At 39.7% G+C, this 17,342-nt stretch overlaps 1 protein-coding gene across 2 annotated transcripts in view; it reads right to left on the reverse strand.

Moving 5' to 3' along the window:
* ANXA3 (annexin A3) overlaps positions 1 to 15,355 on the reverse strand; it is a 36,939-nt gene extending 21,584 nt beyond the window's left edge. The window contains exons 1-5 of one of the 2 annotated variants that reach the window (XM_072115550.1): positions 15,047 to 15,355; positions 11,467 to 11,498; positions 7,080 to 7,167; positions 6,415 to 6,509; positions 3,409 to 3,522 (exon numbers count right to left, since the gene is read on the reverse strand). In XM_072115550.1, coding sequence (XP_071971651.1) covers positions 3,409 to 3,522; positions 6,415 to 6,509; positions 7,080 to 7,167; positions 11,467 to 11,481 — 312 coding nt within the window. In that variant the 5' untranslated portion in view covers positions 11,482 to 11,498; positions 15,047 to 15,355. Of the gene's footprint in view, positions 1 to 3,408; positions 3,523 to 6,414; positions 6,510 to 7,079; positions 7,168 to 10,089; positions 10,126 to 11,466; positions 11,499 to 15,046 lie in introns of those variants that run through there. The other variant, XM_072115541.1, reaches the window with a different exon arrangement.
* Positions 15,356 to 17,342: the final 1,987 nt, after the last annotated feature.

Raw genomic sequence — 17,342 nt, forward strand, 5'->3', positions numbered from 1 at the left:
ATTTTACACTTGTGTTGGGGCTTTCCATTACCCTCTCTGTTCCCCATAGACTTCAGTGTATCTTCTATCACCTTCTGGAAATTTTGGTGCGTTATTGGCCAGAGCAATTTTTACAATTTTGACTAAACCCCAAAAAACCATAGATTTTATAAAAGATACTTGACCCTTTTTCAAAATTGCATTATGGAGTTTATAGACACATTCATGCAATTCTGTCAAAGTAAAACATGTTTATAAAAATGCATATATATTTATTTTGACAGCAAAAAATGTGTCCTAAAAAGAAAATTTGGTTCACACATCCTAAATGCTATAGTCATATGTTCACATGAATAAATCATAAAAATCTCTAAAACTGAAATAACAAAAATCTGCTTTTCAGCTACAAATTTTAAGATCACAACCTGCAAAATATAGCAATCACAAAGTAAAGGCACCCCTCACACCATATCATTTTTGAAAGCGGACAGCCTGGCGATTGCAGTGGTCTCTAATAACAGTTGACCACCCATAACTTGACTAACACAAGTTATTTTTAAAAAATAAATAATGACAACATACCTTATATACTCAAGTATAAGCCAACCCCAATAAAACCAAGTTTTTTACCACAAAAACTGGGAAAACCCTGCAGGTCTTCTGTTTGATCCACTGACCTCAGAGTGTGTACGGGCTGCCGGCACACACAATACTATTGCAGCGGTGGTAGCTGACATCAGAGCCTGTGACACCACACAGACCTGCCGCTGGCGGACGGATCAAACAAAAGACCTGCGGGGGTGCCAAAAAGGTGAGTTTTGAATTTCATTTTTTTTTTACTCGAGTATAAGCAGAGTTTGTGATGAAAAACTTAGCTTATACTTAAGTATATATACGGTACATTATTACATAAAACTGTAAAAATGTAAAATCAACAAGTCAACGTAAGATTTTCATATACCACAATATTCAATATGAAAATTTACACTCCCAAAAATGCTTAAACAAATGCCATGCAATATTTGGTTGCAATCCACATGTGTTTAATATAAACGCACAATTTTTAACGCACAAAGCTCCTATTCTGACAAAATCTTTTTTTTTTTTCAGAAAACACAGACTACCATGTATACAAAAAATACACACAACCACCTTCACGCAACTTTGCAGAAAACTGTGCAAAAATTACATGAAAATTTCTATGTAAGCAGATCAACACAAATGTCAAGACAAAAGACTGAACTTTTGTTTAGGCCGCATCAGCCACTCTAAGCAGGAACCAGGTCTGAACCTACAAACAAACGTACCAGACATATATGGTGCTAAAATATGATATACAACCTCCAGCTCTGCTATTCTCTTGCTGTGCGCAATCAAAGCAGAATGTAGCGAGATAATGCCATGATCACGCATAGCATGATGCAGGGGGCGTGCATAAATTGCTTAATCAGCGGAGCCATGAGGTGCTCAGTAAACCTTTTTCTCAATGAAATCTGGCCATTCTCATGACAAGATGGGGAGGTGAGTATAAGCATCTACCATCCAGTTATTTGATTGGAGATGCCCATTAAAGAGGACCTGTCACTCTCAAAAATGGCTTTGAGAGCGGTCCAACGTTTCTAATGTACAGCGCAGTAGTGTTTGTTAGTGTTATCGGAGGTTTACGATAACAATAGCATTGTAACACTGCTGCATTTGTTTTAGCACTAGGAGCTGCTTACTTTAGTAGTACTTTAGTACTAATGCCGTTTTTGAGGGTGACAGGTCCTCTTTAAGGTCTTCCCTGTGGCGGGAGAATGAGGAGCACACATGGAGGAAAAACAGTGGCCCACATTTATTAAAGTGTTTTATTTTATAAAGTTATAATAAAGAAGTTTTGTTTTTACTGGAGTGCCTTGAATTGATCTATTTTCATTACATACGTGTATTTTCACAAAAATATGCAGCAAAGGGAATGCTAAATCTGCGGTGTGTGCCAAACAATTGTTGTAGAAAGTTTCACACAGATATATTATTGTCTGCTCCCTAACACAACAGTAACCCAAACAAAAGTTATATGTCCATAAACCAAGCTAACAAAGGTCACTGCTAGATGGGTATAATATGTCTACCATTGGATTAGCAGTGTAACATGGAACCTCCCACAGTTCATACGAACTTGAGGAAGAACGTCATATTGTAGATATATAAATAGGAGGGATGGTGGTGGTGGGGGAAACTTTATTCAGGAATGTGTGTGTGTGTGTGTTTTGTCTTACATCCAACTTTTTGGACAAGTTCTGGATTGTAGTGTTAAAATGGTACCAATGGTACTAGGTACCAACGTACCTAGTATGTGTGGTCCAACACCAGAATTGATCCAATAATAATAAAGTGCATATATACAACAACATTAATGCACCCAATCAAATGCCTGTATCCTGGCTCAAGCCTCCTCCAGCCACATGGACATATGTGATATTTACTGCATTTTCTGCATTGATTTATACATTTATTTGGGTGCATTAATGTTGTTGTATATTTATCTGCACTTTATTATTACCGGAGGATCCATGTTGTGATTAGCTTTTTATTTTGGCAGCTAGTGGTTTAGTATTTTAAATACTGGCTTGTGTGGCAGTTTTTGAGTAGTATACATATTTTGTATGTGTTTCTAAGTATGTTTTAGCACATATCAATATATATATATATATATAATTTGGGATTTTATGAGATTTCATTATCTGGTCATTTTATGACACTAGATCTGTTGCCAAGAAGGTGGCTCCCACAGCAGCACTGTTAGGTCAAGTTTGATCGGCGGCAGCAGTTGTGAAAGGTCTAAGGAATGAGAACTAATAAAATTCAACCTACCTGTCAAATAAAGTAACTGAAAAAAATCTCTACCTTTGAGGCAAAAGTACAAAGGTCATGCTTCATCTGTTGTATACAGCTGAAGTTCTGTTGACTGGAAATTGTCAATGATAGAATGATTTTAAAGTTAAAGGGGTCATGGCTTAAAAATTATTTATAACCTATCCTAAGGATAGTAATGAATATCAAATTGGTGGGATTCCCGGACAGAACAGAAAAGCTGTTCTCAATGCTAATAGGCAAATAATGGATTAGGAAGCAGATAACTTCGTTTTCAGCCTAGTGGCTAGGCTGAGTCACTACAACATAGTTAGCATTGGGAATGGAAGTTGTCTGCCACCTGTTCTATTTGCTGCTCAAAGCAACCAATTTGCGTTGGTGACACAAGTCCCTTCACTGATATGAAACTGAGGATCTTCTGCATAGCTAGGTAATCAATATTTATAGCTTGGAAAACCAACATATTTACTAACAAAACCATGTCACTATTTGCCATTTCCGTGATTACAGCTTCAGCCACTAAAGCATGTGTAAATACTATTATCCCCAAATGTTTTATTTTTTGCTATAACTTACCTTCATAGCCTTCTTCAGCTGTTTTGCATCAAATAAAGCAGGAGGCAATATAAGAGATACCATAAGATGTTCAAAGTTTCCGGAAAGATCACTCTTCAAGTCATCCTTCAGTTCCTAAGTATGAAACATATTTTGCAAGTTGGTACTAACAGCCTACATCAAGGTTACATTTGTTAAAAATGCCTTTCATCTGTCAAACAGTAGCTGTAATTCATGTGCAACGTTACTGCACATTTTTAGGCAGCCTACGCAATGTCAGACCTGCAAACACGCTACAGTGTTTAAATAAAATGTTAAAAGGAAATCTACCAATGAAATAAAGTAAAATGAAAAAAAGAACATACCTATAGTCCTCTCTAATGTTGACAGGCCAGGATTACTTAAAGAAAAAGTTATAAAAAGCAGCACGATGCGCAGAGACGCACATCTCTAGAACGTCACCTCTCTCTCCCAGTATGTGAACATTAAAGAATACAAGTGCCGAGGTACGGATGAAGAGGATTAACCCTTTCACTGCCAGGCATTTCTGAAAATTGTTGCGTTATTGGCCGGAGCAATTTTTACTATTTTGAGGTTTACAAATAAAACCAAAATTACAGCAAAAAGCATTACACTAAACCTCAAACCATATATTTTATGTAAACAGACACTTTCCATATTTTAAAAATGGCATTAAAGAATTTATAGACTTCGGCACCTCCATGCAATTTGGAAGTGTAAAATGTTATTTAAAAAATACCTAAAATGTCGAAGATACCTCAGTCATATGTTCACATGAATAAATCATCATAATATCACTAAAACAATCTGCTTTTAAGCTACAAATTTTAAGACAGTGGTATTTGCCTTCATTAACAGTTGAAAGCCAGTACCACCCTCATGTAACTTTGTGACAAACAAACTTATTCTACAAAAAATGCATTGAAAATACCATGAAACACAAGTTTTTACATAACACTCACATCAAAGCGGAGGTTTACGCACAAATCGGGATTTCAAAATAATAACACGAAGTGAGCATATGTATATATACTACAATAAACATAAACAAGAATTTACACTCCCAAAAATGCTAAAACAAAAACCATGCTATATCAGGTTGCGATATACAAATGCGTTCAAAAATATATTACACAAAAAGTAAGAAGCTCCTATACTGACAATTTTTTTTTTTTTAAATCAACGTCTACCATGTAAAGTACACAAAAATAACTTTTAAATTCATACACACTACCACCTTCGCGCAATTTTGCAGCAAACAATAATAAAATGCCACTCGAAGTGGCAGGTATAAGGGGGGAACTACCGAGCACCAGCTCAGGGTGAGCTGGTGCCGGAGCTTAGTTTTGTTAGTGTTTTAAACCGCAGTATCGCGGTTTAAAAAACACTTTTTAAACTTTATGGCCGAAGCTGCTTTGGCGCAGGGAGGTACACGCTCGGCGCACCATGCGCGCGACCATGCCCGCGGCTCTCCTTCACTTCCTATGTAGCCGCGTGCACGGTCGCGCGCATGGTGCGCCGAGCGCGTACCTCCCTGCGCCGAAGCAGCTTCGGCCATAAAGTTTAAAAAGTGTTTTAAACCGCGATACAACGGTTTAAAACACTAACAAAACTAAACTCGGTAGTTCCCCCTTATACCTGCCACTTCAAGTGGTAGGTTTCCTTTAACACAAAAAACTGGGAAAACCTATTGACTTGATATATAGGTATAAGCCTAAGGTTTTAAATTGGGTTTGCATTGGTCACAGCTTCCACCGAGTATATAGTCAGCTAGCAGCTTGCCCCCTAGTATATAGCCAGCAGCCTGTCCCCTGCTCCAGTAAGCTGAACCTATTAAAAAAAAAAAAAAAAAAAACTCTACCTTTCCGACGACCCTCGCAGGTCTTCTTCTGTCTTCTGAAGCTCCAGCTCTGGGTCTTCATGCGCTGTCGTCACATACACCATAACAAAAGATGCTTGCTGACATCATAGTTCGCGCCAATGACAGCTTACACATTATGATTTCGGCAAGCAGCTCATGTCATGGTACGTGCAACGGCGCCACGCAGGGAACCGAAGACAGAACAGGAGCTTCAGAAGACAGAAGAAAACCTGCTAAGGGCATCTCAAAGGCGAGTAGAAAGTTTTTTTTCTTCATAGACTTGAGTATAAGCCGAATTAGGGGTTTTACATGGTACATGAAAATTAAAAATTTCTTCTAAAATATGTACCAATCCATAACACTTATATAAAATATACTTTCCTAAAAACAGTAAGATGTCATGAGTTCATACATACCCCACATGTGTGTATTCACCAAAATATGCAGAAAAGGGAAAGTTAAATTCACAGGGGGCAACAAACAATTTTTTTTAAATTGCACTGAGCTTAAAATTGGGTTATCAATTGATATCAATCAAAATATATATCAAATTATATATCTATAAACCAAGCTAATGAGAGACTAAACGTCACTTTTAGATGTGCACCATTCTATTAGCCACGCAATAACGGAATACTCCATGGTTCATAAGAATTTGCGTAAGAACGCCATAATAAAAGGTATAAATAATAGAGGGATGATATGAAAAAAAAACTTTATTCAGGAACGTGTGTATGTTTTTAATGTTACTTTATGGACATGTTCTGGGTATTAAGCTACATTAGGTGAAGAGTATCAAATGTTCATAGTTTTTTTTTACAAAATTTGTGAGATTCAATCACAAAATATAAGGCAATGAAAGAGAAAGTGTGTTCTCAGATTGTTCTGGAGAGGGAAGGGTTATTTTACTTTATTTCAGTGGTAGATTTCCTTAAAAACGTAGAATAAAAATTAAGACCCGCTCAATAAATGAAAGTCGCATATCTTCTAATGCACAGAAATTTTTATATATTTGTAAGTTACAAATAATTGTAGATTAACGGGTAATAAAGAAGCACCCCAGGAGCATACCCTTTTAACCTCTACCTGCAAGACTCCCAGGAGTGTATGTAATGCTGGAATACAGAACAAACATCATAATGTACCTTCCCACATGCTGCCAAATATTCTTGTGCAATAAGTTGCCTTTGTGAGTTTGACCTTTGTGTAAGAATATCGATCAAAGAATCTTCATCAGTCCCTGGTGAAAAGAAAAATGATTTTATTTATCAAATTCCAAAACAGTAACAAAACCATGAACACACACTCACGCGTGGTAGGAGGAGCACATCCACCAGCCAGGGGTTTCTCCTGTCGCTTGTTCTAGTAAACCAGCAGTAATAATAGCTACCACAAGCTGCAGTCAGTGCCAGTTGGTGTGGAGTGGAGTAATCTACAGAACTAAAGTCTTAACTTGTCTCATACCTGCAGGATCATCAGCTGCACACTGAGGATAGAAGTACTTAAACACACAGGGGGAGATTTATCACTGCACAGTTTTCTGGCATAGAAGCAGTGGAATAATTGCACATTCTTGTGCATCGATGTGCCTGCATTCTTTTGCAACGACCTGGCGTAGTTTTGCCAAAGCCTCTTGATGTATCTGGCGTGGCAAAGGGGGGGGGGGGTTGACCAAGATACAGCAAACTCATCAGTAGACAGATACAGCCCACACAATTACATCACAGCTCACTATTAAAGCCAGGTTTACTTGACTTTAATATTCAGAATGCTGTTGCTTTCTGCATGGAGAATCCACAAATATACTCACCAAGGCCTTTGATCGCTTTCCTTACTGCATCTGCGTCTCTCCCTGCATTGAAACCAGAGAATTCCTTCACAGTTCCTCTGTTACCAGTCTGTGAAGATAGAGAATAGAGGGACTGACGTGCTTTATAGAAAAAATGTCATCATACATCCACTGCCTGTGTCTTCACTATTAGTTACAATTACAAAAAGCAGCAGAATAGTAATAAATATTATTGATGCTTTAACAGTTTTGAACTGGATTTCATGTTCTACTGCCTACTTTGCTAAAACAATAGCATGCTGGAATCCTTATCCATCATGAATATGTTCCAGGAAATGAGGATAACTGTTTTCACAAAAGCTTTCCAGTGCTGTCACATTCCAGAGCCTTCTGCTCCTCCCTCGCCAAGGCTTATAGCCAGAATATTACTATATCAGCTGCACATATCTACTGTCTAGGGTTGCACAGATACCACAATTTTGAGTAGGACACTGATACCTGGAGAAGTATCACAATACTCAATACCGATACAATACTTTCAATGCAAGGGAAAAAAAAAAAAGTATAATCTAAGTTCAATGCCTAGGGTGCGGTCACATGGGGAGTTTACATTGTGTTTAGAAACGCAATGCAAATGTCTGGGGGCGGGGCTCAGCCCAATCACACATATGTTGCCAATGTAACTCATGCGATCAGTAACAATCAAGGTGAATTTTGTACTAGTAACATTACTATAAAATGTAGGATTAAATTTGTATCTTATACATTTTTATTCAATTTAACTATATTAATTATATGTTAAAAAAAACAGATGTAGTGATATATAGAGAGATCTCTGAGAAGATCCATCTCTATATACCAGTGCATCTTTATGGAAACCCTACTCAGAAAAAATATTCCCATCAACAACTAGTAAGTCCATATTCAAGTGGGTAAAGGCTCTATATCTCTATGGCAGGTAGAAAGTGGAGGTTATGACTTAAAATCCCCATTTGGCCAAGAAATTATTTAATTAAATAACATGAAATAATTTAGAGACCTTGTGTCCAGGGAAACCGTGGGAGATGTAGAGACAACATATCTGGACAATTAATGATATTTCCTTAATGACCTGGCTCCAGCTCTGCCGCTAATCCCACACATCTATACAAAGGATTCCCTGCTCAATGTCTCCTCTGAGTATTCCCCTGCAGACAGCTACTAGGAGTCTTTACAACAGCAGAATTAATTCAGTACCCAAAATGACAGAATCCCACTATTAAATTATTCGCACAAGTATCAAGGTTCCAATGCATCGTGCAACCCTACTACTGTCTAACAATTCTGAATTCTTTTTCAAAAACAATTCACAAAAAAAGTTATCAGTTTTACAGAACCCAAATGTTGTGTGAGGCAAAAGTTTTCTGCCAGTCTTGCTATTACAAGCTACAGGATTCTAAAATAAACTGATAATATATAAACCACAAAAGGCAGAACAGAAGCTTACTCCCCAATCTGAGGGAAACTGTCACTTATAGCAAAAGGTCCAACCAACAGATCTGGTCAAAACTGGGGCTCTATCTGCTGAACACAGCATTGTGAGGCTGTCCACACTGTGTTACTGCTGGCCTCTGTTCAGTACCCAGCCCATCAGCAGCAGGGGCACCATGTTGCATTACTTGGTGCAACTGGATCCTGCCAGCCAAAAGCACCAGTTATGGGGTCATTAGAGCACCTGAAATGTAAATGAACACAGTGCCTTATCACAAGTCAGGCAGAACACTCTACCACGGCCAGTGGTAGCCAGCACCTGGCAGCTACGGGCAGTGTCTCTTCTGCCAACCAATAGCAGCACACCACTGTTTCACCCTAATCACTGTTAATGCTGCATTCACCGTTAATGTTAAGCCTGTGTCTATCAGTTATTGTCACTATTGTATTTCGTACTGTAATTGTTTCACCTGATGTAAAGTAATGTGGTCTTGTTAACCTGTAATGTCCTGTAACATTACGTTTGTTTGCAAATAAGGAACTAGCAAAAGGTAAGAACGTGCATGTCATAGTGTATGTATGTAACTGTAATGTTAGGCTTGTCTTTGTGTGAAACAACTGCCAACTGTACAAAACAATTGCCCCCCATAATGCTATCGTTTCATTTCTAAATACTAACAGTGATGGCTGGTGGCACGGATGGTAAGGAGTTGTGGTGAGGGGTGAGTAGAAGTCATTTGATATTTTTACACTTCTCACCGAGCCATATAGCTACAATTTTCTAATCCCAGACAACCCCATTAAGTTTTTCATTACAGTATAGGCAATATAAGGAATTAAATGTACAAACATGAGGAACAGGTACATATTGAACATCCCCTAGCACCTATATTCAGTAATGGGAGCTTCCTATCCTAGATCTGCTGCATTAGAACATGATGATTGTGTAGAAGTTTAGCTATAATGTCCAATGGCGGTCAGAAATCCACTACCTGTCTCATGTGCTCCATAACAGCAAGAATAGATAGGTAATAAAACTAAAAAAATATAAAAATAATGACGCAAACTGTTTGCGACAGAATTCTGTTGTAGTTTGTGCTGTATTAAACTGCCTTACACCACATTTACTAAAGATTTCAGACAGTTTTTAATAATTTTCTAACTACTTCGACAAATGGGGTATGGCCTTGGCAAATGTATGCCTTTGCAGGGAAAAGAGATTTCGATTAACTTGGTGCACTCCTATGCGAGACTTCTATGCTGTACAGCCTGCTACAGTACCAGGTAAGCACTATGCAGCAGTACAGTAAGGAAATATACTGCAACATAAATCCAGCTACAATCCTGGAATCTATATGCATTTTTCATAGCCTTGCACATAGCCCTGAGCGTTTAGTGTATTGAGCGAGGTGCAAAATGGAGGATGCTAGTGGACGTTGAGCTGCGCTTGTGTTAATTTCTGGGGATACTATGTCTGGATAGTAGTAATAGTAATGCCAGAGCAAAAATGGCAAGGTTTGTCTCATAATCTGGTCCGACCAGTTCTGTGTATGTATTTTACCTCCTTCAAACAAGCATTCATCTATAAAGATATGAAACCTTTGAATAGAAAACAGTTGTACATATCAGTTTTAATTTACAATATAAACCACAATAAATAAACAACATTTACAACAAAAGCCAAAGTAAGCAAATGAGGAGACCAAGATCCGGGAAGGATTTTATGAGGCCATATTTTAGTCAACTGTTTTCATACACATGTCAAGGTCATCTCACCGGCAACTGTGTAAAGGGAAACATTTTATTAGAACTCTTGAAATGTAGTGAAATTTGTACAATTTTTTTTTGTTCATTTTTACCCAGTTTCTCCACAGTTAAGAGATAATAAAAATTCTGCTTTATACCTCAAAATAGCACCAGTAAATAAATATCAACAGGCATAATAACAAGCCTCTTACAGTTCTGATGACTTGTGGGCTTGGATTTTATGGCTTTCACTGATCGCACTTCATTCTTTACAAAAATTATTTTGCCATCTTCTGGCACTAATAACTTTTTCATACTTCGTTGTACAGAGCCGTGGGTGGTGTCATTTTTTTGCGACTTGACTGTACGACCTTTTGATCACTTTTTATTGTTTTTATATTTTTCAAAATGACACAAAAGCGCCATTTTTGACTTTGGGTGCCATTTTCCGTTACGGGATTAAATTCAGTGAAAACCCATTCTTATATTTTGAGAGATCGGGCATTTTAAGGCACGGCGATAGCTAATGTTTTTATGATTTTTACTGTTTATTAATATTTATATCAGTTCTAGGGAAAGGGGGAGGATTTGAATTTTTAGGTTGTTTTTATTATAATTACTATTTTTTCAGACTCCCTAGGGTACTTTAACCCTAGGTTGTCTGATCGATCCTAACATATACTGCCATACTACAGTACAGGAGCAACAATCCTTGGCAAGATGGCAGCAAAGACTAACCAGCTATGGGTCCCGAAGGGTCGGGAAGGGGTTAAAAACACATGTGCTTGCTAAAGTAACAAACCAGTCCAAATGTATAAAGCAGATTTTTATATACAGAAAGTCTCCTGCAACAAATATGACACCTCTTAAAATATCTGTGTGGTGGATTCATTTTAACCAGAATTTGGACTGATCTGGCAGGCTTTGTGAAGTGGAATTATTATAATAATTATTCCATAGCAATAACACATATTATCCATAGCACAACAATATCCCAGTATGTTTGAAGACATTCTTGGACTCCACTTAGTCCTACTGAATGTCAAAGGGTTGCAGGGACACCCACCTCTTCCAGCTGAGTTTTTTTCGTTTATCAGATATTAAAGGGGTTTCCCAGCTTATTAATAATGATCATATAATAAAGGATGCATACATTCTAGTACGGATCATGATATGCAAGCAGCTCCCTTACCCATACAGAAGACATGTTGAAATGCAGAGAATCTGAGGGAAAAAAAATTCAAAGAAAAAGAATGATTTAAAGTAGCGGCACAAAACATATATATTGTATCACATCAAAAAATAGGAATTATGACTGCAGGCTGAATATAAATAACTGAACCAGAAATAAAGGAGTTTGAACTGAAGGTACTAAGAAATCCTTCCACAAGAACATAAATGGACCTAGAAATACAGTCCACGTTTCACCCACATTTTTGGCATCGTTATTGATAAAAACTGAAGCACTACTGTCCTATACTCCCATAATGCTAAGAGTACTAAAAAGCAGAGCCAAATTAATTTTGAAGCTCATAGTAAAATAAATCACTCTGACGTTCATTTGAGCCATGCTCAGGCTAAGAAAAATGGTGACACAAGGACCATAATTCTCTGCCTGATGTTTTTGTAGAAGGGATGGTGACACACAGACCATAATTCTCTGCCTGATGTTTTTGTAGAAGGGATGGTGACACACGGACCATAATTCTCTGCCTGATGTTTTTGTGGAAGGGTTATTATGTGAATATATGACTGTATCGGGATATTGCATTAATAAGACGGCTGGCCAGTATTTAGTAATCAGTTTATTCCAGCAAATCTGCATTCTCCAATGAGATGCTGTTTAGGTTCAGATTTATTAAGAGAAAGCAGTAAAAACCTGCTCACAGAAAGTGTAGACTTCATTTCTTGGAAATTTCCCCAAATTATTAAAAGGACCCTTGTCACAGCTATTACATCATATGCCTCTCAAGTAGAGTATGATATTTCCTTTCTAGCATCCCCACTTTTATATCAAAACTTATTTTTTGTGTGCAGAGCTGTATAAGAACTTGTTTTCTACGCACAAAAATTGTCCTTCCTAGTGACAATATTTAGTATTCCATGGCAGTGGGGTGTTCTAAGGCAGGAAAATCTGTTCTGATCTCTCCGCCTTTGTGACTCTATACAACCATTTTAAAGCAAATCAACAATTTAAAAAAAAACATCTAAAGATAGTCACCTACACTCCTCTTCATTCCAATCCCGGCGCTGTCCTAATCTAAGCTTGACACGCCAGAATGGCCTAGAAAAGTTATAAAAAGCAGCCTAGAGAAGGAGATTCACATTAAAGGAAATCTACCACCAGGAGGAAGGATTGTAAACCAAGCACACTGATATACTGGTGTATGCCCCATCTGGAAAGATTTGCTGCTCTTTAAGCTTTTTCTGCCCTTGTTTTTAAGAAAAATAGACTTTACAAATTATGCAAACGAGCCTGAGGAGCTCCAAGCTCTATTAACACCTATGGAGCCTGGAGCCCCTAAGGCTCATTTGCATAATTTTAAATAGGCTTTTTTTTAAACCAAGGCATAAGAAGCTAAAAGAAGAACATATTTTGCCAGAGTGGGCACACACCTGCATGTTAGTGTGCTTAGTTTACAATCCTTCATCCTGGTGGCAGATGTCCTTTACGACAAATGTATTAATGCAGTTCACCCACCCCATCACAGCCCAGCAGTAACAGGGGCCTCCTGCCCACCCACACAGTTCCCCTCCCACCTGCCCGCTTACCCAACTCGTGGGCCACCCCCACAACACACCTGCCCATCGAGCCGCGGGCACAGGCTCCCGCCGCACGCAAAGTCCCCTGCAGATCCGCTCACCCGCACAGCACAGCGGCCAGCCCACCGAAAATGTATGCACCCTTGTATGTATCTTTAGATATATATATATACACACAACATATTTTTTGGACTATAACACGCACATTTTAGCAAGTAAAAAAAATCTTGCTAAAAAGTGCCTGCGTCTTATAGACCAAAGGTCAGGAGGATCCAGCACTGACAGACCCTCCTGACCGCTGCAATGGAGATCGAATGATGCCCTGACATAGCGCTTCATCTGATCTCCCAGAGAGGAGAGCCTCTGCACTGCTCTCCCCTCTGCCTACAGGACTTGCGGTGATGTCAGAATCATGTGACTTATCACATGCTTCTTACATCACCACATACTGCCGAGAAAGCAGGCATGCTGCACTGGGATAGGCTAAGAAGAAGAGGGGAAGGGATTCAGTGTGTGTAGAGCAGTTCCCAGCACTAGTTACACACCAGCAGAGCTGTGTGTGCGTAAATGTATGGATGGACGGATGGAGCAGAGCTGTGTGTGCGTAAATGTATGGATGGACGGAAGGAGCAGAGCTGTGTGTGTGTAAATGTATGGATGGACGGATGGAGCAGAGCTGTGTGTGTGTAAATGTATGGATGGACGGATGGAGCAGAGCTGTGTGTGTGTAAATGTATGGATGGACGGATGGAGCAGAGCTGTGTGTGTGTAAATGTATGGATGGACGGATGGAGCAGAGCTGTGTGTGCGTAAATGTATGGTGGGAGCAGAGCTGTGTGTGCTGTGCTTAAGTGCACAGGGGGTTTCAGATTCAGGATTTCTGGCACATGTTCTGCATGAACCTGGCTCTCCCAGCACTGCCCCAACAGAGTGCAACCCTTTTTTTGTGCACCTTTAACATGGGGCGTGCAACACAATTCTGTCTGACTTTACATGTTAAATTTGGTGCACGGTCAACTGAGCACCGGAATGCCCCCTTATTTGTGTCACATGAAGAATAGTGCAGCTGCACGGCAAATGGTCTCGTGTGACACACTCCTTAAATACCTTTACAAGAAGTTTGCACCTGACAGAACATGCAAAGTAGTAAATGTGCTCCACGTGTGTATAGAAGTATATAACTGTGTGTAATATCAGTGTATAGTGTGTGTGATTGTATAAGCGTGTGTGTACAAATGTTTGCGTAAAATTTCTGATGGTAGGCTACCCAAAGTTGCTTGGCCAATGCATTTTATAGTATGAGGAATATGTTTTTGTAACTTCAGGATGCATCTAAAAGAAAACATATAAAATATGCTAATGAGTGGAAGACTCCAAAGAAATAAGCATGCCCACGCTCTTTGAAGTTGAGCCTGGACCCGCACATGGCCTGTGATGTCACCAGCTGTCTTCTGATCAGTGGGAGGAACCAGGCTAAATTTCAGAGTGTGGGGCGTGCATATTTAATTAGTCCGGAGCATAGAAACGAGCTGGTTACGTAGGCCTCTGGCTCATTAACATATTTTTATGACTTCTTTTTAGATACATGCTGCAGTTTCTGAAGTTACCAAAACCTGTTCCTCATACTATAACATATGCATAAGCCAAGTGAATGTGGGCAATGTCCTTTAAAGGGGGAGAGGGGCCCCATCCATAAATCTGCCACCGGGCCCAGCCTCTCCTAGTTACGCCCCTGCATAGCAATGTACCCTGTGCCAGTAATATGTGCCCACAAGCTACACTGCAGTACAGCTTGTGCCCACTACTAGCCATCTGCATCCCCTCTTTCATTTATGAAACTTCAATCTGTAGTGGCCAAAATATGGATGTCAGCTACAGGTAGAGCAAACACTTGTTATGGCCAATAGTAAAGTACTGTAACCTTCACATTTCACTGCTGTTATGGATGAATTCAAGATTATAATAAAACACTGTAAAACTCAACGTCCCAAAAGTAAAGAAAAACTTACCGGAGTCGGCAGGGATAAGGATGCAGCAGCTGCTCTCTCCTATCTGTGCTGAAGACTGGAGCAGATTAGCTAAACAACTGCTGTACGGGAGGGAAGCACCACACCTACCGCGCTACATGGCTCCCGGCGTGCACCGCGCCGGCCTGAGGAAGGACGATGCATTCCGGAGCCGGTGGAAGTGTGTGAGGTAATGGGTGAGGCGCGGTGTGCTGGCAGTGATCCCGAGCAGGTCTGGGTGATGGCTGACCTGCTCGTGTAGACGTGTTCGCGACTATCCAGTGGTCAAGTGTCATTTGATGTTCTGTACCACTGACTGGCAGCTGGATAATGATACTAGGAACAAGTAAATAGAGCGGACCACAAGTGAAGATTAGAGCACAAAAACTCCAAAGTAATGCGGACGTGTGATATCCGTGTGCAGTCTTTATTGTATCACATGTGAGAAAAAAAATTGTAAATGCTGTAGTTTTTTTTCTCGCGGTCTGCACATCTGTGAAAAAAAACATGTGAACTGACCCACAGAAATCAATGGTATACTAATGTCAAAAACGCTGGTATAAATGAGTTCTTAGGCTCCATGCACACAACTGTATCAGTAAATAAATTAGTAAATAACTGCTCTTCGCTGTATCAAAATAGAAATAAAAATATTTTATGTCACTGACTCAGTGGCGTAACAACAGCCGTAGCAGTTGCTACGGGGCCCGTGCTGCTCATGGGCCCGGGAAGGACGGCAATACCAAAATGTATTAGTGCCATTCTCCCGGGCCCCGCCTGCTGTGTTGAACATAGAGCTGCCCACCTGTGCGGGCCCACACTCTCGTACCCGCCCCAAACTCATGACCCGCCTTCCAGCCCACCGGTACGTCCTCTTCATCCTCATCGCTGCGGCCGGCACGTCTTCCCTCCCATGCGCCCGCTGGCACGTTCCTCCCACCTGCCGCCCGACAGTGCTCCTTCCGACCGGCACTTTCTCCCACCTGCTGTCCGACACGTCCTCTTGCCAGCCTGCACTTCCGGCCGGCCTGCACGCAACCGGCCTGCACACAACCGGCCGGCCGACGCGTATTCCCATCCCAACACAGCCTGCTGATTTTGAGGCAAGACCAGCTCACCAGGACCAAGCAAGTAATGTTATCTGTATTTGTTTATGTATAGATGTGTATATGGTGTGTGTATGTATGTGTATATGGTGTGTGTATGTATGTGTATATGGTGTGTATGTGTATATGGTGTGTATGTGTGTGTATATATGTGTATATGGTGTGTGTGTGTATGTGTATATATGTGTATATGGTGTGTGTGTGTGTGTGTGTGTGTGTGTGTGTGTGTGTGTGTGTGTGTGTGTGTGTATATGTGTATATGGTGTGTGTATGTATGTGTATATGGTGTGTATGTGTATATGGTGTGTATGTGTATATATCTGTATATGGTGTGTGTGTGTATGTGTATATATGTGTATATGGTGTGTGTGTGTGTGTGTGTGTGTATATATGTGTATATGGTGTGTGTGTGTGTGTGTGTGTGTGTATATATGTGTATATGGTGTGTGTATGTATGTGTATATGGTGTGTATGTGTATATGGTGTGTATGTGTATATATCTGTATATGGTGTGTGTGTGTATGTGTATATATGTGTATATGGTGTGTGTGTGTGTGTGTGTGTGTATATATGTGTATATGGTGTGTGTGTGTGTGTGTATATATGTGTATATGGCGTGTGTGTGTATATATGTGTATATGGCGTGTGTGTGTATATATGTGTATATGGCGTGTGTGTGTGTGTATATACGTGTATATGGCGTGTGTATGTGTATATACGTGTATATGGCGTGTGTATGTGTATATACGTGTATATGGCGTGTGTATGTGTATATACGTGTATATGGTGTGTGTATGTGTATATACGTGTATATGGTATGTGTATATACGTGTATATGGTGTGTGTATGTGTATATATGTGTATATGGTGTGTGTATGTGTATATATGTGTATATGGTGTGTGTATGTGTATATATGTGTATATGGTGTGTGTGTGTGTATATATGTGTATATGGTGTGTGTGTGTATATATGTGTATATGGTGTGTGTGTGTATGTGTATATATGTGTATATGGTGTGTGTGTGTATGTGTATATATGTGTATATGGTGTGTGTGTATGTGTATATATGTGTATATGGTGTGTGTGTGTGTATATATGTGTATATGGTGTGTGTGTATATATGTGTATATGGTGTGTGTGTATATATGTGAATATGGTGTGTGTGTGTGTATTTGTATATATGTGTATATGG

Source organism: Engystomops pustulosus, chromosome 1 (assembly GCF_040894005.1).
Source record: "Engystomops pustulosus chromosome 1, aEngPut4.maternal, whole genome shotgun sequence".
NCBI classification, from domain to species: domain Eukaryota; kingdom Metazoa; phylum Chordata; class Amphibia; order Anura; family Leptodactylidae; genus Engystomops; species Engystomops pustulosus.